Consider the following 21,879-nt stretch of genomic DNA (forward strand, 5'->3'; position numbering starts at 1 on the left):
AGCAGGCCTGTTCAGAGATAATTAAAAGTTGAACAATGGGGGGGGAGGAAAGGCAGTTGTAAAATGCCTAATGTTTACTCCAAAGTCCATAACTTTTTCCAAGCAAAAGGTGGTCTTGAATTATATTTTGAATTGGTTGAAGGGAGTTCCAAAGGTCTCCAGTTCAATCTCTTAATAGTAGCAGGACTGTTGCCAGCAGTAAGCCAGTGTCTTTCCTTAGCTGAAGCATGAAAACACCCAAGAACAGAGATCCCCCACCTCTGGGAACCTGTCCCAGGGCTGCAACACCCTCCTGGGAAAGAGGTTTGTACTCATGTCCCACATGATCCCCCCAGACAAGTGATCCAAGACTGCTGCCTCTTTTTATATTAACTGCCATGAACAAGATGACTTTGGCTCTCACATCCTTCAAACTACCCTTCAAATAGTTGTACACAGCTACCAGATCTGATAGAATCATAGAATCACTAAGGTTGGAAGGGACCCCAAAGATCATCCAGTTCCAACCCCCTTGCCATGAGGCAGCGAACCCACCAGACCAGGTTGCACAAAATCTCATCCAACCTGGCCTTAAAAACCTCCAGGGATGGGGCATCAACAACCTCCCTGGGTAACCTATTCCAGTTCCTCACCACCCTTAGAGTGAAGAATTTCTTCCTAATATCTAACCTAAATCTCCTCCTCATCTCCCAGTGGCCTCCTCTTTGCCAGACCAAACAAGCTCAGATTCCTCAAATCCTCTTTACATGACATGGGCTAACAAGTTAGTCGCCCACCTTCTTAGCTCCTGTTAGGAATATGCAGAACTTACAATGCAACCATAAAATAAGTACAGTGAGACTTATTTTTGTTGTTTTACAAAGTTGTGGGTTTTGCTTTTGAGTTTTAATATAACAAACGGTTTGCGAAATTAAACAACTAATTTGAGATTAAACATTTTAAAAACAGCACCTCTCCACTCTTTCATCCCTCAAATCTTGAAAGAGATGGCTGAGATGACCCAAAAAATGTTACTAAATGTGCAGAATCCTAAACGGAGGGGGAGGGAGAGTTCAGTGTTTATCTTCCAGAAAAAAACACCAAAACAAAACAAAACAACTTCAAACAACCAAAGCACAAACACATTCAGGCCAATAAAATATCCCAGAAGACAACACAACAATAGGTGTTCTTGGCTGTTCTTATTTCCTCTTTTCTCCTTCCAGGGAAACTGTTTTTCTTCCATTTTTTCCCAGTGCCATCTCAACAACTGGAAGCACTTCCAGCAACTCCTTCCCAGGCAGACCCGGCACCTCAGGCCACCTGACTCTTCTGGGGCTCCTGACACACTGCACTGCAGATGCAACCTCCCCAGCTGGAAAGCAGAACCCCTTTCAGGAGAAAAGGAAATATACTCCAAAATCATTATCTTGTCTGCTACTGATCATTGAGTGCTTACCAGACCCATCCCATCTGTACTGCAGGTCAGCACCAAACAGACCAGCATCAACAAACTACAGATGTTCTTTGGTCACATGGAAATAAATTATGGCTCTTTCCTGCTATATCATATTTCATACAGTCTTGGAATGGTTTGGATTAGAAGCAACCTCAAAGATCATCTATTTCCAACCCCCCTGCATAGGCAGGGACACCTCCCACCAGCCCAGGTTGCTCCAAGCCCCATCCAAACTGCCCTTCAACACTTCCAGGGTTGGGGCAGCCACAGCTTCTCAGGGCAACCTGTTTCAGGGTCTCACCACCCTCACAGGGCAGAATTTCCTCCTCATGTCCAACCTCAGTCCCCCCTCTTCTAGTTTTAATCCATTCTCCATTGTCCTCTCACTCCTCCCCGCCCTTGTCCCAAGCCCCTCCCCAGCTTTCCTGCAGCCCCTTCAGGCACTGGAAGCTGCTCTAAAGTCTCCCTGGAGCCTTCTCTTCTCCAGGCTGAACACCCCAACTCCCTCAGCCTGTCTCCAGAGCAGAGCTGCTCCAGACCTTGGATCACCTTTGTGGCCTCCTCTGGACTCGCTCCAACTGCTCCATGTCCTTCCTGTGTTGTGGGCTCTAGAACTGGACACAGTGCTCCAGGTGTAGTCCCACAAGAGCAGAGTAGGGGATGAATTTCCTACACAGCTTTCTAATTTCTCAGTCATTCAGTCTCAATACTTTCCCTCATGCCTTAAGTACCATAATTCACATGATCACGGTCATGCAGCTTCAAGCACATTACCGCCACAGATTAATTGGAACACATGAACTGGCTTTAACTGTTCCAACTGGTGACATCAATTAACATGATCACTCCCAGCTCAGCTCAGCCACTGTTTCCCCACTTCCAGCAGCTGAGCTGCAAAGCCACTGCTCCACTCCTGCAAGCCATGGTAGAATCATAGGGGTTGGAAGGAACACCCAGGGCAGATCACACAGGACCATGTCGACAGGTCTTGAAAGTCTCCAGAGAAGGAGACTCCACAACCTCTCAGGGCAGCCTGTCCCAGGGCTCCATCACCTTCATAGGAAAGAAGTTTCTCCTCATGTTAAGGTGGAATTTCTGTGTTGTCACTTGGTGCTGTTCCCCCTCGTTCCATCACAGGCACCACTGAACAGAGACTGGCCCATTCTTGACACCCACCCTACAGATATTTATAGACATTAATCAGGTCCCCTCTCAGTCTTCACTTCTCAAGACTAAACACCGCCAGGTCTCTCAGCCTTTCCTCGTATGACAGATGTTCCAGTCCCTCATCACCCTCGTAGCCTCTGTTGGACTCTTTCCAGCATATCCCTGTCCATCTTGAACTGGGCAGCCCAGAACTGGACACAATACTCCAAGTGAGGTCTCACCAGGGCAGAGTAGAGGGGGAGGAGGACCTCCCGTGACCTGCTGGCCACAGTGTTCTTAATACCTCCTGAGATACTGTTGGCATCCATTCCTACAGAGAGTACCAGGGTCAAAGCAAAATAAACTGCACTAAGTTATTCACCTGTGGCAGCACTGCCAGGACTGAGGTCAAAAGGTGACATGTCTGTTTTGCCTTAGTAGGGAAGGTGGGGTGATACAGGGTGGGCTTTACAGATTCCTGTATGTTCACTGTGTATGTCTGTATCAAGAACTTGATCAATAGGATTGATTTTTAAGCCAGGGTTCTGAAGTCCACATTCCCTTGTCTGCTTTTTCCAACTAATTAAACCCCGGGTGCATTCATGACATATAAACACCCTTCCCTCTTACAAAGGACTGGAATTTTTACTAGCTTAAGATAACACTGGGAGTAAAAGCAGAGCAGGAGGGGACTCAGCCAAGCACTCCTGAGGGTGCTGGGCACCAGCACCTCCTCCTGTGAGCTGATGACATGGGATGGCTGCACTGGTGCTCCCCACAAGCATTACTCTGCTACACGTTACCTTTTCCCCATTCTCCTGGGAACATGGCTCTCTCTCATCCCCTTTCTTCTCTTCCAGAGCTTCTGAAGACAGCTCATCTTCTTCCTCCTCTTCCAAAATATCTGAAAGGTCAGAACTACGGTTGTGCTCAGCAAAAAGAGTCAGCTGCCTTCTTCCCATTTCAGACATTTTTTCTTCTTGCTATGAAAAAGCAAAAGAGATTTCCTCAGTCCTCTCGGGGACCCTGTTTCAGCAACAAACTGCATTTTACCTTCCTCCAGCACACACACAACTAAAGTGGCAAGAAATCCAATGGGCAGCACTTGGCGCAACAACTGGCATGTGTGCACCCACAGACACACACAACTGGCAGACACGTTTTATAGCCTGCAAAAGAACAATACTGCACCAGATTGTAAAACCTTGGGGTGTCAAATACCACCTACATCCCTCCATGGGATGTTTAGCTTCCACCAAAGCCAAACAAACCTCTCTTTTCACTCTGGAGATTTCTTTCACCACTTCCTTGCCAGGTGACAACCTCAGGAACTCCTGGCAGCTGCTCCCATTCACACTTCTGTTTTGTGAGGTGCCCTCTGTCCCCTCAGCCTGACTGGGGGAGGGCAGAGGCTCTGTGCTCAAATGTTTCTCCTTTGCCTCTTTCTCTCGTTCAGCATTGGGATCTTTTGGTGACTCCTCCACAGAGCATGCATGGCAGGTCTCCATACAGATCTGCAGACTACTGTTGGGTGGGCTTTCCAGCTCTGGCACTTTGGTTGCAGATTGCTCCATCTGGGGAACAAACCAAACCAAAAAAAAAAAAAAAAAAGTCATCACAAACAGTGAAACCTGGGGGAGATATCACCCCCTACTTGTGCACCAAAAGGGGCCCCTGAACACTCCAATCTCTCTGACACTGTTTTGGCAGGTGATCTGCAGCTAAGAAGGCTGGCCAGCCCTGGAACAAACCTCCCTGTCATTTGCTACAAGTAGAAAAATGGTCTTTCCACTGCTGCAGCTCTGGCCACCAGAGGTGGCTCATGTCAGCCACAGAGTGTATTGACAATCACCAGTTCTACAGCAGCAACAAGAGCTCAAGAAATACAACAAGGTAGTTTCCCATCCTCATCTGCAATGTTCTACACTCCAGCCTGCAGGTTAGCCTGAGTGAGGACACCACCCCAGCACCTCCTGCTGCTGGAAAGGACTGTAAAGAAAAGGGAAATTAATGAAGAAGAATGTAAAGAGAGCACAACTGTTGTCTGCCACAGAAAGATCACAGACTCGTGGAATGGTTTGGGTGAGAAGGGACCTCAAAGATCATCTGGTTCCAACCCACCTGCATGGGCAGGGACACTTCCCACCAGACTAGGTTGCTCCAAGCCCCATCCACCCGGGCCTCCAACCCTCCCAGGGTTGGGGCAGCCACAGCTTCCCTGGGCAACCTGGGCCAGGGTCTCACCACCCTCAATCTCCTCCTAATGTCTATATCTGAATCTCCCCTCTTGCAGTTTTAAACCATCACCCCTTCTCTGATCACTCCATGCCCTTGTACAAAGTCCCTCCCCAGCTCTTCTATAGCCCCTTCAGGTACTGGAAGGTGCTCTATGGTCTCACAGAATCATCAGAGTTGGAAAGGACCTCTAGAAATCATCTAGTCCAACCCCCCTGCTAAAGCAGGATCCCCTAGACCACATTAGCCAGGGCTGCATCCAGGAGTCTCTTGAATATCTCCAATGAAGGGGACTCCACAGCCTCCCTAGGCAGCCTGTTCCAGGGCTCTGTCACCCCCACTATGGAGAAGTTGCCGCTCATGTTCAGATGGAACTTCCTGTGTTCCAGTTTATTCCCATTGTCCCTTGTCCTGTTGCTGGGCACTACTGAAAAGAGCCTGACTCCATCCTCCTTGCACTCACCCTTTACTTACAGACATAGGCACCCTCAGCCTGCTCTTCTCCAGGCTAAAGAATCCCAACTCTATCAACCTTTCCTCTTCAGGGAGATGCTCCAGCCCTCTGATCACCTTTGTTGCCTTCTGCCAGACTCTCTCCAGCAGTTCCCCATCTCTCATGGACTGGGGAACCCAGAAATGAACAAAATATTCCAGATGTGGCCTCACCAGGACAAAGCAGAGGGCGAAGACAACCTCCCTCAACCTACTGGCCACACTCTTCCTAACACTTTCCAAGTCACCATTGGCTTTCTTGGCCACAAAGGCACAATGCTGGCTCATTGTTAACTTACTGTCTACCAAGACCCTTCTCCTCTGAGCTGTCTCCCTAGAGCCTTCCCTTCTCCAGGCTTAGCAACCCCATCTCTCTCAACCTGTCTTCACATGAGAGGTGCTCCAGCCCTTGGATCATCATGGCTCTCCTCTGAACTTGTTCCAAAAGTTCCATGTCATTCTTATATTGAGGGCTCCAGAACCAAATGCTCAGTGGCATTTCATTCCATTCCCCAAAATGATCTGTCCTCCTTCCCAGCACTTGAGGTGCTGGGGAGGAGATGTAAGCACTTACCTGCACCTCCATCCCTTCACTCAGGCCTTGCAATTCTGCTTCCCTTGAGGAGACAGGCTCCTTGCCTGCCCCGGGGAGCACTGTACTGCCAGCTTGCTGAGAAGGTACAGTCAGACACTCCTTGTCTTGTACAGCATCGGATCCCTGTGGAGAAGTGCCTAAAACCTCCACCAAGGAAGCACTGGGAGAGGAAAGGTGTGGTGGTGAAGAGGCCTTCTCTGGCAGAGACTGTGCTGAGCCGTCATGGCTGGAGGACAGCTCAGCCAATTTGGCATCTGAGCTACAAGTCGAAACTTTCTGTTGAAGCAGGAGTGCAGCTGTCTGGCGTGTGGGTGGGTTGCGTGCAGGCAGAGAGCCCCTGGGTTCTCCACGGGGTAGTCCAGTGGTGGAAACAGCAGAATCTGAAGGTAAAGAGCAGTGAGAGGCTTGCAGCAAGACTGAGGAAATCTGGGCTGGAACTGAATCCACCGACTCCCCGTACTGAGACATTGTTCTCACAGAAACCTCCTGGCACACCTGGAACATCTGCAGCTGGGACAAGTCCACCAGGACACTCCCAGCTGTTGGAGAAGTAACTTCTATCATCTGCAAACAAAACAAGAGCAAGCAATTACTTACTGTGTGCAGCTCAGCCCCTCTGAGAATGACATTTCCTGAGCCCAAAGTTAATGACAGACCCCGAAACTGAGAGCAGGTGTGCAGAATTCTCATGCTTCTGCACAGTATCAGGGAAGAATGAAGAGTAAAGAGAAACTCTTACCTTAACCATTTGAGAAACTGGATTTTTGATAAAATATTACTCTAGGCTTTAACTCTCCTTGTTCACTACCCTTTAAAAGGCTATTCATTTTTTTGGCCCCACTTTTGCCTACCTTCCCAGATTCCTCCTTTTTAGACCCATGTAGAAGAAAAGGCATTCACATTATAAAAGAGAAGCCAGTACCACTCTGTTTTGCACTGTGCTCCTTTAAACAGCTGTGGCTTCCCTCTCCCATGGCCAATGGTACAACATCATGTGTGCAGAAGACCATATGTGCATGGGCCACTTTTAATCCTTGGAGGTTCTCTACCAATACTGGTACTGGACTCTCTGCTGTTTGTACACCTCTCCCTTTGCCTGTCCCTAATTTAAGACAGAGCTGGAGAACTACACCTCACTCCTCACAGTCCAGAGCCAAGCTGCATGTGGTGGCAAGATTGTGTAGTTGCACTCCAGCCACGCCTTTCACACTAATTGCTCATTGGGCTTCTTGCTTTTCCAGAGATCAACCTAGTGCCTCGGGTGAGACAGAGGAGGCTGACACTAATTGCCTTATTTTACAGATTGCCTAGCTTAGTTGTATCTAGAACACGCCAAAAACCTGGAGAGATGTCTTTATATGGTGTAAATCAGTGCCGTGAATGGGATGGGAGAGGAGATCAGACGTCCTGCTACAACCAGTCAAAACAAACCCAAGCATTGTCTGTTCTCAGATATCATTCCTTTCCAGGCCAAGGACTGTCACTGCCTCCTCCTGGCATGCTTATTGGATCAAGCTTTGCAGGACCGGAGACTCTGCAACTGCCTGCTCCCCCTGACCCAGGCTCCAGCCACCCCCTTGCAGGAAGGTCCTCACAATACCTTCTGCCCATCCGCGTACACTGCGTAACCTGTGACTCGAACTCCATTGGAAGATCCTTCAGCATCAATGGTGACAGGCAACCAGCTGATAACAAGGATACCTGGTGAGGGACCAGCTTCCACCTGGACATCCAAAGGAGCATCAGGAGTGCCTAGAAGAGACCAGATTTTCCTCTTGTTTACCTGACTACAGCATTAAGCTCAGCTAAACTCTGGTTAGAATCAAAGAGAAACTTCCCACACCAGACCTGCCACCGCAGAAATGTCCTAGAGCAGTTTCCCTAGTCTTGGGAAATGACAGACAGAACCAGAGAAAATAAGGTGCTCTTGTTCTGTGAAAGCTTCAAAGCACAGAAAACAGAGCTTTGCAAAAGTAGCTGAGGCCAAGAGGCAGAGCAAGGTCATGGCAAACCAGATCTTCCACACCCAAGAGGCATGCTGCACAATCAGCTAGGAGGGTGTCTTCCCAGGGCAAATGAAAGCAAAAGAGATAATAAATTAAAAAAAAAAAAAAAAAGGGAAGGAAAACATGAAGACAAAACAGAATAGCAGCTCAGGCTTTGGGACCTAATGAGCTTTGCTTCCCTTCACCTCAAGGCTTCACAGCAACATCAGGTGCAAGCACACTGCTCTGAGCACTCCATGCACAGGGCAGGACTGCACCAGTACCTGCTTGTGGGGTAGTGAAGTGTATTTCAGCTGAGTCCTGCTCCTGCCCTTCAGGGACCTCTTCCCAAGGGGTTTTCAAGGGTCGGGCCTCCAGCTTGGCAACATACTGAGTGCTAGGCAGCAGGTCACGGAAGGTGTACCAGTAGACCCCAGGTTTTGTCACGTCACGTTCCTCCCCATTGAGGTACACTGCATGGTGGTAATTGCTGTTGCAGGGAAGCCACGTGACCTCAGCTGATGTGGCAGTGACACTTCTGACTTTCAGCATTGTTGGTGTCATGGAAAAATCTTGCCCCACAAAGAAAGTGCATCGCAGTTTATCAGAACTGCCTCGCTCTGTCACAGTCTGCACAGATACACGGTAAGTCTTTGTCTTCAGATCCAGCTTTTCAATCACTGCTTTGGTCTGAAAGCTGCTCTTCACATTTTGACGTAACTCTTCATCCACATAGATGTTGTAGCTTTGTATCTCTGGGCAGCCAGCTGGCAAAAGTGGTGGTTCCCAGCCTACAACTATACTTCTGGCAAGCTGCTTAATCAAAGTCAATTTTCTTGGGTAAGGCACTGCTGTATGACTAACAGGTTCCTCCTGGTCTCCTTCTGCTCTACTGGCCAATGGACTGATGCTACTCTCTTCAGTGGAGATATCACTCTTATCTCCACTGCTGGCGCTTGCACTGACAAAACTTTTCTCCTGGTATGAACTATGGGTGAGATCATTCAGCTCTGAAGGCAGAAACGTCACGAGGTCATCATCTGAAACTCTCTCAACAAAATTGGAAGGGACCAGCCCTCGCCGGCCATCCATCAGCTCCCCTAAATGAAAAAACAGGAAACCTGTTATCACTGCACCTACTCTTCAGCCTTCCAACCCATCTGTGAAGACAATGTGACAACATCTATGCTAGGTCCTAACTGCACTGCAGTCAGCAATGAAAAAGAAACAACAAAACTCTGGGAGGTTATTTTTTGGCAAAGTTTCCTGCATTTCTTAGGGCTTCCCTACCTAGATCCTAGTGGCCACAGAGAGAAGACTCACTGCTCCACACACCCCAGAGCCAACTAATTAGAAAGATAATTGGGGAATTAGATTAAGGGTTTTTTCTCCTTCATTATCCTGTTGTTCCTCATCACAGCCCTTTCACTAACTGAAGTGTCTCTTTCCAGATTGCCCAGGCTGTGCAGATTGATTAATTTATGTCTTCTCCCAACCATACTGCTTTGGGGTTTGTAGTACTTCCTCAATAAAGCCCATCTTTCCAGCTCTGTGTTCAGCTCTGGCCTTCTTTTTAGTTCCCTCCTTTTTCAGGCTAGCTTCTATTATAAAGATGTCCCAAAAGGACCCAGGAGAACAACTGACACCACAGCACTCTTGGTATGTGCAAGACTCAAACCACTGTCAAATGAGCAGTACGTAGGGATTGCATTTACTTTCCCCTTTCAAACTCTACCTACAGCAAATCAACTGAAAGCAGGGAAAGCAGAAAACATTACTACAGAAGAGCCTTTTTATTCTTTAAACAATAAACAAACAAATACATGAGAAGCTTGGAAACAAAGAAAAAGCGAGCCACAACAGTCAAAGAGAAAGCAGTGCAACATGGCATGCATTTGCCTCAGCTCTTGCAAAGCACCTCAGTAAATTAGAATCCTTCATCCCTTTAAGCCAGCTCCACAAAGAAACTTCATTACAAATTAACAGTCCACAATTGCTGGTTTACATTCCCTCTGCCTATTTAGTCAACCAGGATCATGCTTTTGAAGGTGCCGGAAGAGAAAAACACACTGTGTGACAACAAGGAGGGGAACAACTGTACTTTGGTCTGCTTATCTTCTACCCTACTCTGCCACAAGCACAGAGGGAATGGGGACCATCACCTGTCTACAGTCTCTAGCTCACTGTGCCCTCACTGGAAAGCAGGAAACAGACCATCTGCAGAAGGTGCCCAGGGCTGAAAACATTTCTCTCCATAACTAGAGAGGAACCACATCAGGGTACACCTGAAGCTCTGCTGAAAGCAGCAGAAAAATTCTCACTGAAATCACTAGACCAAGATTTCATGTCTTAGATTTAACAAATAAGGCCTTTTCCAACAGAATCTGTTCTTCCCACTAACAAACTAACTTTGGGCAGAAAACCTTGAGTTTTTGAGAATCACTAAATTCCTCTCTTGTTTTTTGAGGAGACAGAAATCCTCCACAGCAGTTGGCTCACATTTCATTCTACCACAACACACCTTCAAAGAAGCCATCTTCATCCATGTCTCCATAGATGTAAATATATTCTCCAGCAGTCAGTGGAAGCTCTGCCTCTGGATTTTCATTAGGTCCATCAAAAGGATTGTAGCTGAAATATTTACAATATCAAGACTTACTTTGTAGAGTAACTTCACCAGCACCACACTCAAGCCATGATGGGAGATGAGTTTGCAACTCACTGGGACTGTATTCACATTTTGCAAACAGCAAATTCCACAGAAAAAGGTCTTGACTCTAGTTCATGGGTTTATACACAGCTAATAACATATTGCTCCATATTTAATTAGCAGCTAGGAATAATTTTCTGAGTAGCAGAACAGATTGGAATGACTCAAGAAAGCGCTGGAGAAAACATTTCAATTATCTGTGTGCCTGATGGGTTTCTGAGACTAACAATTAGGTTGCAGGACTCTTCATTTCTAAAATAGATACACTAAACTGACCTGGACCTTTCACTATTTTGTGTAGATAGCTCTCTGCATTTCATGCATTTAATAGTTTTGACTAAAAAAAAAATAAATATAGAAAATGCCCCAAACTTTCAAGATACACTTTACTTGCCATGACTGCCATGGGCAAGCACAGCAGGGAATCTCAAAATTGTCAACTTTAAAACCCTAAGAATGAGTTGATCTGTGCAAAAAGAGTGAAAGAGGCTTCTAAGCCTTTCTTCATAACCCGGCCTTCAAGATCCTCTCAGTGCTGCAACTCAGCATTTTAAACTGTCCAAGAGCTTCACTAGGTTAGATATTAGGAAGAGATTCTTCACTGTGAAGGTGGCAAGACTGTCCAGGCTGCCCAGAGAAGCTGTGGCTGCCCCATCCCTGGAAGTGTTGAAGGGCAGGTTGAATGGGGCTTGGAGCAACTTGGTCTGGTGGGAAGTGTCCCTGCCCATGCAGGGGACTGAACTAGATGATCCCTTCCAACCCAAACCAGTCTGGGATTCTATGAATCTGTGAAAATTTCTTGGATTATTCCAGAGAAATCAAATATTGTAAGGAATATGTCTATTCAAACTCAATTTTCCATCCAGTATTACACTAAAAAGAAGTTTCCCACAGTGCTGTTCACTGAATGAGGTTACCATGTTTTTGTTATGATAAGCACATTGGGTTTGTGCAGGAAAAAACTGGCCTCAAAAAAATCCCACAGAGGAACAAGATCCCCAGTGTAAGCTAATACCCACCCCTCAGACTGGTGAATCCCAGAGAAGCATGCGAAGTTGGCAATTGTGAGATAACCTGTCTAACATCAAGACCATAAGAAATGTCCCAGTACCTGTATCGAGCCAGGAACACCTGCAGCTTTGCAGGGCCTTGGCTGCCTTGCTCTGGCATCACAGAGATGCTGTCAACATCCAGTTCTTCCATTTCACTTGCAGTGTCCACCTAAAAAGATGAAAGAGGAGGGATATGATATGGCCCAAATCACAGAGAAGGAACACTCCAACAGTTTGAACATCAGGGAACAAGTCCTCTAAACTCTTCTATGGTGCCAGTCTGGCCACTGGGATAAGGACCAGCTGAAAAATTACTTCTAAGGTGAATAAGTAGCAATAAAAGGTAATAGATCTAAGCTGCAGCTTCAGGGGTTCCAGTCAGATATTAAGAAAAACTCCTTGATCAGGTGGGAGACAGGTTCCCATCAAGGTGGGGGATCTACATAAGAACCCAGAGCCTCTGCTAGGCAAAGCCATAGTCACACTGACCTAGTGTTGGTGACAGTCCCACTGGAGTAGGAGAATGGACTAGAGACTGGAGGCCCCTTCCACCCTACATATCCATAATTCGGTATATTCATTTCTTGCTTTGTCTAAATGGTGGTTGTCATGGGCTGCAACATAATTGGCAATCTGGCACAAAGGAGACTTTCCAGCTCTGTTAGATGCCTACACCTCCAAGCACTTTTGTCCAGGCAGCTCCCCTCCAGCACCTGCAAATGCCTCAATATAACATTTATGTACTTGCAGAACACTGAGAAGAGTTTTGGTTGGAACTGGCAGGGCCATCCAGTCCAAACTGCTGGCTCTGCTAACAGCCAGTAGAACATCCTGAAGGAAAACATGTAAGATACAGGGCTAGCATGAAATTCCTCTTCCTCAGCATGCTAAAAATAACAGTATAGAGCCATTGAATGCTTAAGGGTAGCTCAGATGTCATTAGAAAGCTCAGCAAGAATTTTCTCACATTTCTCACTGACTGACCTCCTGTGGGAAACTGTTCTTTTCTTCCCCACATAAGTCTGAACAACTCCACTCCTTCTCCAAGCTCCCAGCATTTCATCTAGGTAGTTGCTTCCTTTCTGGAGCACAGCAAGATGTCCACATGAGCACTGCATGGGCTAGCCAAGGCCTTTCTAGTTTTTCCTACAGCTTTTCTCATTTACTTCAGGCAGCAGGCAGGAATGAATGCAACATCAGTGGTGCTCTGAGCAATGTCTTTATTTCCTTGTGGCTAGATAGCTGAAACTGCAAAGGGTACTCTCATACTGACCTCTGGAGTTGGGCAGGATTTCGGACTGTTCTGCATGGATTCTGATTTTGAAGAATTTGACTGAGACTCCATTTTCTTGGCTTGTTTCTGTGAATTGGGAGCAGCAACTGGGGAACCAGCAGTGGCATCAGGCACTTGCTGCAATGACTCCAACTTAGTCTCTTCATTCTGAACCTTCTTTGCACTCTGGTGAGTGAGCAATCCAGGAACAGTTGATTCTGCAACAAAATCATCTGTCCATTACTCTTAGCCACTGGCAGAAAACAAGATCAGCAGAGAGCAAACACCCTTTAGAGCAGCTCAAGTCTCTAAAACTGTCACTCGTTTAACAGTGCACCAGACCAGACACCCTGGGCTCTCTTTGGTCTGATAAATGCTAAGTTATCTTTATGACTACAAAAGGAACCAGAGGTATTTACAAGAAAAGAGACAGAGATCCCAAAACTTAACCAAACATTTGCCTTATTTCCTTTACACCTTTCCATTTACACAAATAACAATTCATTTGTCAAAACACTGGCAGGCATCTCCAGAATTTACCCTTCTCCGAGTGGGACTGTGGGGTAGAGCTGCACAGAGCAAGAGGAAGCTCTGAAGTCACCAGTGTAGAGGTGAGAAGGTCGATTTTTCCTGTTTGAAGCCGGAATTGCTTGAGCTCCTGAGACAAGAGGCTGAACTGCTCTGTTTGACTGCGACACTGGTCCTCTAGATATTTCACCCGGGCCTGACAGGAGAGACACAAGATGAGGCATAAACACATCAAAACCACCAGTGAGGCTCCAAACAGCATTTGCCTTTGCTGCACCTTTTCAGTGGGTCTCAAACTGTAAGAACCTAAAGGAGTGCCCTGCACAGGAATGGTCAATAGAAACCAGCAGCTTCACTCCTACAGCATCTTTGAACACCTGAGACTCATCATCTATGAGGATACTGACTGGAAGCTCAAATTAGGCATTATTCCTGAAAAGCTCAGCTTGAACTTCAACATCCTGCCCAAGCCCTGCACAAGACTGGATGAGATAAGTTAAAGATAAATAAACATTGAAAAAGAAGAGACTGAAAAGGCTTTGCATGTTGATAGGAGCATTAAAATCATGTCTCCAAAATGACGTGCTCTCCCAATGCTCTGTCTTGTCCATCACTCCAGAGGCTACAACAAGCTCCTGAAATCTTCCTCTGGTGTCCCCCACCATTCTGGGCAGAACTCCTGATTGTCCCTCCAGACCCTGGCTCCTCCAGGCACCAGGAAGGGCAAAGAGTATCAGCACCCTGACCCATGATGCAGAACATTTCTCCGATGCAGGCAGCCCACACACTTTGCCACCAGATCCTACAGGGACAACTTGCTCCAGAAATGTATGCTGAGTAACAGAAAACTACATCTCAGCAAGAAAAGATGCAGAGGAGCCTCAGGGAAATACTGTGGAGAGGGAGGGACACATTCCTACTACAGAACCATTTATATTTTTTAGTATACTCTTTCAACCATCTCTAGATCTTCCCCTTTCAAAAGCTTGCTGAGCCCTGGCTGTCCTTACACATCCCCACAGACTCCCCAGTTGGAAGGATATCAGTTCCCAAAAGAATGCAACTGCTCCTTTTCCCTCTTCTCACTCTTCCATTGTGCAACATCTTACTCTGGCTTCCTCAACAGAGACCCTGTGCAGTTCATGCTCATGCACTTCAGGTGATAAGCGAGCAAACAGCATTAGTGCTGGATGGGAAGATACTACCTAATCAGCAGTTCTTCATCTGAGTTAATACAGACAGGACATAATTTAGCATTAGTGCATTTGGCTGAGGTGCAGGCCCTGCCTTGCAAGAAATTACTTTTTTTCCTTTTTTTTCTCTTTGGGCTGAGATCACACCAGGCTTTGTAGTCACTGATCTCATCATTTTGCATAGGTAAAATGCACCAACACAGAAAGCTGCACACAACTGTGCTCTTCAAAATTTTCCATTCTACAAAATGTTTTTGAAGTGTCTCTCTCCCTCCAACTATAAAATTAAATGTCTTCAAATATTCTGCGAGAAATTCTGGGGTTTAGGCAGCTATAAAAATAACATGTCACCTGGAAAAAGCTTTCTTCCTGGTCTCAGAATACCCCTAAAACTTTCTAGCCCATTCCTTATCAGCTTAGTAGGTTGTGTGAAATTTTATTTTACTGGGACATATCTGTTTTAAAACACATTAGTTGGCCACTTGTTTCCTTCACAATTAGCTGGGTGCTCTCAGTCTTTAAGGGAAGCCTGGTTAAATCTCTGCAGTCTGGCATGAAATACTTGTCTCTGAACTTGAAAGAGAATTTCAGATGCCACAAGCAACTTCCAGAAGCATCTGCATTCTCCACTGGCTCAGAGTCCACTCTTTGTTCACTAAGTCATGTTGTGCAGGCTTCCTCTGCAACTATGACTGCTGGAATTTACTTGCACTTAAGGTTTTGAACATAAATGCTTCTCCCGCAGGCATGACACCTTAATAGAAAAAAGAAACCATGAACAGTAAGAACAGTTGCACTGGATGAAAATAGGGTTTCCCCTCGACCAGCATCTGTCCCCCAGCTTGGGATGCAGCCCAATGATGATGATGACAAGAGGCAGGTACAGAACAACTGAAGGCCTAGAAAGGGTTTTTCTGTCTCATCTGGAGACCTGAGCCAGCAGATGTGTTTAACAGCATCCTAACAGTACCTTGGGTCTGTACATTTATTAATCACAGTTTAAATCAATTTATACTAGTGGCCAAGCCAATAGCCTGAATAATCCACAGTTTAATTCTGATATACCTAATTATTTGGGTGTATTGTGTTCTCGTGTTGTTTGAAATAATACACAAACCAACCCGGAGCATTAGTGCCACACCCTGTACAACATGTACTTCTAGCAGACTACCTGCAGAGGCTCAAACACAGCTGGGCAAGCAGCAAGTTTCCTTGACAGTGCTAGAAGGCTGTGGGTAAGGAAGAGGAACATGAGGAACATGAGGACATGGCCAGGAGTTGCAGGGAACCAGCAGGAATCAAGCCCCAGACACAGAAGAGAGGAGACACTTGTGTCTATGCTCTACCCAAAATGGGAAGAAAAAGGAGCTTCACACCACCTGAGAATGAACAGCATGGTTACCAGAAGAGGCTGCAAGAGCAGAGCTTGGTGGGCTCAGTTATACCAATTCAGGAACTTCCTCTAATTTTCCACTCCCAACTAGACCAAACCACCACCAGCTGAGTCCTGTCTTCTTACACACTCTCCTACTTGGCTGCTCTATTTTACTTCTCCTACAGATAACGTTCCCAACCAGACGTCCCTTGTTGCCTTTCTCTATATCTTCTGCTGTATGTTTTTGAGATCAGCAAAATCACAATTTTGCTGAAGGGAACTCTACAGGTCTGCAGTCCAAACTCCTGCCCAAAGCAGGACTAATGCCAAAGGGATTAAAGGAACATCCATAACTCCACACAAATATAGGCATACCCTAATAATGTCCTTGAGCTGTTCCAAATTACTTCCCTAAAAGTTCCCAACACGGTACTTGCCTTTTTGACCACACTTGTGAATTAGGCTGACATCTAAAAAAATATCCTGCCTCAAGCCTCATTTCTTGCCAAAACAGGGAATTCAGAGGCCAGTACAGTGAAAGTTGGGTCACAGCTGCCTCTCTTCCCTGTGCAGCACTTTGCACAGTCCATGTTACCTGGTATTTCATCTCCCTGTTACTCACGAGATCTCACAGCTCTTTGCAGTCAGATCAGAAGGTCCCAGTTGAAAACAGTTTTCTATCAGCTACAAATCCCATCCACTGCTTTCCAAACCACTTGTGACCAGGCCAGCTAGCACAGCTCCCAGACTGTGCCTTCATTAGTTTCTACCTCTTCTGTGAAAAGTCTTATTCACAATCTTTGCTTCCCATTGTCCTGGTTTGAGCCAGGATGAAGCCAATTTTCTTTTTACTGATTTTTTTTTTCCTTCACTAAGCTACCTTTTAACTAGCACAGCAAATTTTCCAGCTAGTGGACTGATACAGCTGGAATGTTTATGTTACTGCTGAGAGACCAAGGACACTCTACTCTGCTTTGGTTTTCAATGCATACATATAGACTTAAGACTCACTATCAAGTCAGGGATCATAAAAGTCAAGCCCCATCCCTGCTGCTTCTTCTCCCTTACATGGCAGGTGTCCAGCCCTGATGATCCCCCAACGCTTTCATTTGCAATGATATAGCCATTGTGTTTGGGTTTTGAAGGAAAACATTTCACTCTTGAACTGCATGCAATGGCCAAGACCATGTGACACATGGAGAAGATGCACTGTTGGGCAACTTCAAAATCTGGAAATGCCAAAAAAATTAAAGCTCCTAATTCTAGTAGATCAAGAAAGCAAAGCATTGAAACAGAAAAGCAGCTAATCCCTCAGACTCACACTGGTAGCTCCTTTAATTACATTTATTTCTTGGAGGTGACACTCTTGCAGTCTTTTCCAGAGTATAGTTAAAACACTACTATCAAGCAACTGTCAAAGTCAGGACAGACAAGAAAAATGTCCTGTTTGACAGGATTATAGCAGTACCTGCATGCAATCCAAAGTACTCTGGTAGCAAGAAGAAAAGTAAAAAGAGATAAAACCACATCAGCAGTTGCACTAGCCAAAACTCAGTCTGCCACAGATAACCCAACCCTCCACTTGAATTAAATGGTTTTCTCATCAACCTACAGTCTGCTTTGCTCCACACTGAGATTCCCACCTCCTTCCCAGATGCATTTCTTTGCTGAACAACAGCCAAACCCCACATACCAAATGCATGAACAAAACAATCACAGACTTTCTGAGAGCCTCCAAATCACAATATGCCTTGAGCGTCAGTGACAAATTTTGAGTCCTCTTTTCCCAGCATGTTGCAACCACCCATAAAATCCACAGAATGGACACTTAGACCAAAGAGTGCTGGGAACCTGGCATGACAACCTGTTCAGTCATGCATCCTGCTCCTGACTCAGGGGAAACAAGCCAAGTCGAGCTCTGCTCACCGAATTTCCCAACAAAAATCCTACACTGGACTTCTGAAATCAGGCTGTTGCCTTTTGCATTTATGCCATTCAAAAGGCAGTTGAGAATCTTGCCTCATGTACTTTGGAACCACTGCTTGATTCCTTCTTTCTCATGATCACAACTCGCAAGGTTTTCTTTCTAAGCTGGGCCAATCCTTCTATCCACAGTATTTCTGTGCACAGAAACTACTCCAGATCTCTCTACACACCCCAGAACCTGCTTCAACACACAACTACAGACTAGCTGAGGCTGGAAGGTAGCTCTGGAGATCCCTCCCTCAGCTCAAAGTAGGCTCAGCTAGAGCAGGTGGCCAAGAGCTTTGTCTAGTTGAGTTCTGAACATCTCCAAGGAGTGAGACTCCACTTATGACAATCATGTGACTGAACTCTTCCAACAGGGAAATGGACCACACTCACTCTTCAGTAATATTACATCAGAAAGTAATCCAAACACATCCAAAAATGACAATTCACAGTGTGGGCACCCCAAAACCGTTAATATTGCCCTACGCTGATGTTCTGGAATGACTATGATTACAGTTAAGTTATTTAGATGACTGTTACTCCACATTAAACTAACTTCTAATGACAGTTTATTTCTTCAGTCTACCTGGTGTCACTGATTTATAAAGTATCATTGCACCAGTAAGATGAAAGCAAGAACATCTAACTAATGAGGCCCTACAGAAGAATGCAACCAGCCTCTCAATCACCAAAACAAATGACTGTTCCTTTCTTCCTTTGCACAGGTAGATTACTAGTTTAAACCAAAGTAGCTTCTCCAGTCCTTCAATGAATTAGTTCAGAAAACATCTGGCAAGCATCAAACTTTCCTTCCCTATGAAGCCAGCTAAACACCAACTGACGTAAAAGCAGCAGCTGCACGACCTCTGATCTGTCCCTACAGTTGAAAGCAGGTGGCCCAGAAAGGACATGGTAACGAAGCAATACATAATGTCACTTCCCCATGATATTCACCCCGTCTGCAACAATTTTAATCCCATTTAGTAGGAGCCCAGAACTCTCAGGCTCTCCAGTTCCGTGACCCTTCAAAGAAGTTGCTATTTACAGCTATGGAGTTACCTCCTCCATGAAGGACACTTACCATCTTGTTCAACCCTCCTCTAACAGCCACCAAGCTGTTGCACAGCGGTGGACACAGGCAGTTCAGCCTGTCATCTCTGACTGCATGTCACCACTACAGACAGGGCCATGGCCTCATCAGCCTGAGGTTCCACTGCCAGATGTTGTACAGTGAGTCATTCTGCTTGGTCACAGATGTTTTAATACTCAGAAAACCTCAGCGGACTGAGTGAGCTCAGAAGCTGCCCCATTTGCCATCACACCTAAGCCAACTCTCTGGCAGCCACTAAACCACCACAGCAAGTTTCAGCATTTGGTGCTTCGCCTTTGCAGCTCCAGGAATTCACAGCCAAGGTTTTCTCCAAAGTCACCCTCATAAACACTGAGATACTGCAAATCAAAACCAACCCAGTGCTCCTCACACCTGCCAGGCTGCACTGTCACGCTGTTTGCCACCACAGTAAAGTGTATTCCATGTGGATGGCACAGCTCCTGCACTCCTGGTCCCAGTCTAGCAAGTGGGACCTGCCTCAAACTTCATCACCAGGTATCCTCAGGCAAAGATCACATTTTTCCCTTTTCTCTCCTATTTATAAGCAGAGAGCAAATTTACACAAAAGAAATTTCAAATTCCATGGATGCACTGTTTCTCCGTGCAGATAACCCCAGAAAATGTAGTGGGCAGATCCAAGTTTGGTTACTTAATTCAAGCCTGAAAGAGCCACTGGACACAATCTCAAAGCACTGTCCCATCTGGGGACTGAGCAGGCCAGGATTTTATCCTCAAAAACTTTTTGACCCCAGAGACTACTCTGCCAACACAACTGATATTTGTTCATGGCAGCAACGCATTGCATCTGATCAAGACGTTAAAGCATTTTGCTCAGGAACCAACAAAACCCAGGGCACCAAGAAAGCTGACAATAAGAACAAAATATACCAGACCTGCAGACCCTGCAAATGTGCATCTTGTTTCCTTCTGCCTTACCTCCAGTAGCTGTACTGCTCCTTCATGTTCTCTTTTTGCCTCTGCCTGTGCCTAAGAAGAAATAAGAAAGGGAGTAAGAATGCAGCCTACCGAAGTTCACTTCTACCATCACCACCACCTTGATAAGACCATTGCAGATTAAAACACAGACTGAACGTGTCTTTGCTCTTTGGACAAACACCAGCGGGAGATCAGAGCTGCCATTCATGAGAAAAGCCCTTCACTTTGTTCAGGCACTAGATTTCGCCCGGATGCAGACACTGTTCCCTTGTTTACTGTGACCTGTAAAATCACACGTACCACCTCCAGACACCATCGTTTCAAGGAAAGGTGCAGGAGTCGCATCACTTTCCAGGGATTCAGAGAGTAACTTGTCCATTCTCTCCCATGCTGCATACCTGCTGCAACCGTCTGACTTCCTCTTGCTTCTCCTGCAGGACTAGCAGAGCTTCCTTGTGCTCGACTTCCAGCTGCTGCCTTCGCTCAGCCACATTTCGCATGTGCTGCAGAACAATTCACAGACAGCTGAAGACTGACACTACTGAAATACTGTCCTGTGTCCTATCATGGGCCATGAAGTAAAAACATGGCCTGTATTTCATAGAATCGTAAAATGGTTTCGCTTGGAAGGGACCTTAAAGATCATCTAGTTCCAACACCCCTGCATGGGCAGGGACACCTCCCACTAGATCAGGTTGCTCAAGGCCCCATCCAACCTGGTCTTGAAGACCTTCAGGGAGGGGACATCCACAACCTCCCTGGGCAACCTGTTCCAACATCTCACCACCCTCACAGGAAAGAACTTTTTCCTAGTGTCCAACCTGAATCTCCCCTCTAAGTTTCAAACCATTGCCCCTTGTCCTCTCACTGCACACCTGTGTAAAAAGCCCTACCCCAGCTTTCTTGTAGGCTCCTTCAGATATTGGAAAGTTGCTATAAGGTCACCACGGAACTTCTCTTCTCTAGGCTGAACAACCTCAACTTCCTTAGCCTGTCTTCATACAGCAGGTGCTCCAGTCCTCTGGAGCCATCATTAAACAGAGGAGAAAGTAAGAAACTCTTATCACAAGTCAGACCAACAGAGTCAAAGGAAACCCTTCAATCTGTAAGGCCACTTTATTTCCCCTCCCAGCCAGACCCCTGAAACAGCATTTCTAAAGCATCTCTGCCCACTTTGGAAGGCCATGTTTCAGGATCCCGCAGAAGCAGAATTCCCAACAGAAGCCCAGAGACAAAAGAAAGGATAGAAAAAGGGAAGAGACAACATGTGCCAACCAAAAGCAGAATTAAATGTCTGGAGAGTCCTTCCAGCCATGTGGATCCTACTAACCTTCAGCACGTGCTCTAGATTCTCCAGCTTGGTTTGGAGTCCTTGGTTCGTCTGAATTACTGAATCTCGTTCCTTAGTAACCAAAACAACCTGCAATTTCAGGTGAGCATTCTCACATTCCACCTGAAGACAAAGGATTTTTAATTAGCACAAGCAGTCCTAGGTTATTCTTGTATAAATAACGGAGGACAATTTATTTCTGTATCTCAACAGGTTGTTCGGCAGACCTGCTTCCTACTTATAATGATACCAAAATAATGAAGCTCCCCTCCCTTCTGGCTTTCACTCCAAGAAAATACATAAGCATTTGTCTCAGTCCTCAACACTTTATTTGCATATGCTGCTCCTCCCACTAGACTCATTTCTACATCCCATTTGCAAGGAGAAGGGGACTGGGATACAGCCAGGCTATACACCAAAGAGATAGGAAGAAAGCACAGAGGTCTACAAGCTTTATTAATCCTAGATGGCAGAATTAAACAGAGAGAACAGTACAGACAGTTCAGCAG

General features: G+C 46.0%; 1 protein-coding gene across 1 annotated transcript in view; it reads right to left on the reverse strand.

Moving 5' to 3' along the window:
- BZRAP1 (benzodiazepine receptor (peripheral) associated protein 1) overlaps positions 1 to 21,879 on the reverse strand; it is a 41,734-nt gene that overhangs the window by 16,417 nt on the left and 3,438 nt on the right. Inside the window, exons 4-15 of the mRNA XM_010000199.1 lie at positions 21,371 to 21,493; positions 20,439 to 20,543; positions 20,041 to 20,091; positions 13,467 to 13,650; positions 12,927 to 13,144; positions 11,713 to 11,822; positions 10,413 to 10,522; positions 8,176 to 8,991; positions 7,507 to 7,658; positions 5,886 to 6,470; positions 3,856 to 4,158; positions 3,388 to 3,567 (exon numbers count right to left, since the gene is read on the reverse strand). Of these exons, the coding sequence (XP_009998501.1) occupies positions 3,388 to 3,567; positions 3,856 to 4,158; positions 5,886 to 6,470; positions 7,507 to 7,658; positions 8,176 to 8,991; positions 10,413 to 10,522; positions 11,713 to 11,822; positions 12,927 to 13,144; positions 13,467 to 13,650; positions 20,041 to 20,091; positions 20,439 to 20,540 (2,811 nt within the window). The 5' untranslated portion in view covers positions 20,541 to 20,543; positions 21,371 to 21,493. The remainder of the gene's footprint in view (positions 1 to 3,387; positions 3,568 to 3,855; positions 4,159 to 5,885; positions 6,471 to 7,506; positions 7,659 to 8,175; positions 8,992 to 10,412; positions 10,523 to 11,712; positions 11,823 to 12,926; positions 13,145 to 13,466; positions 13,651 to 20,040; positions 20,092 to 20,438; positions 20,544 to 21,370; positions 21,494 to 21,879) is intronic.

This window comes from Chaetura pelagica, unplaced genomic scaffold, assembly GCF_000747805.2.
Source record: "Chaetura pelagica isolate M959 unplaced genomic scaffold, ChaPel_1.0 scaffold516, whole genome shotgun sequence".
NCBI classification, from domain to species: Eukaryota; Metazoa; Chordata; class Aves; order Apodiformes; family Apodidae; genus Chaetura; species Chaetura pelagica.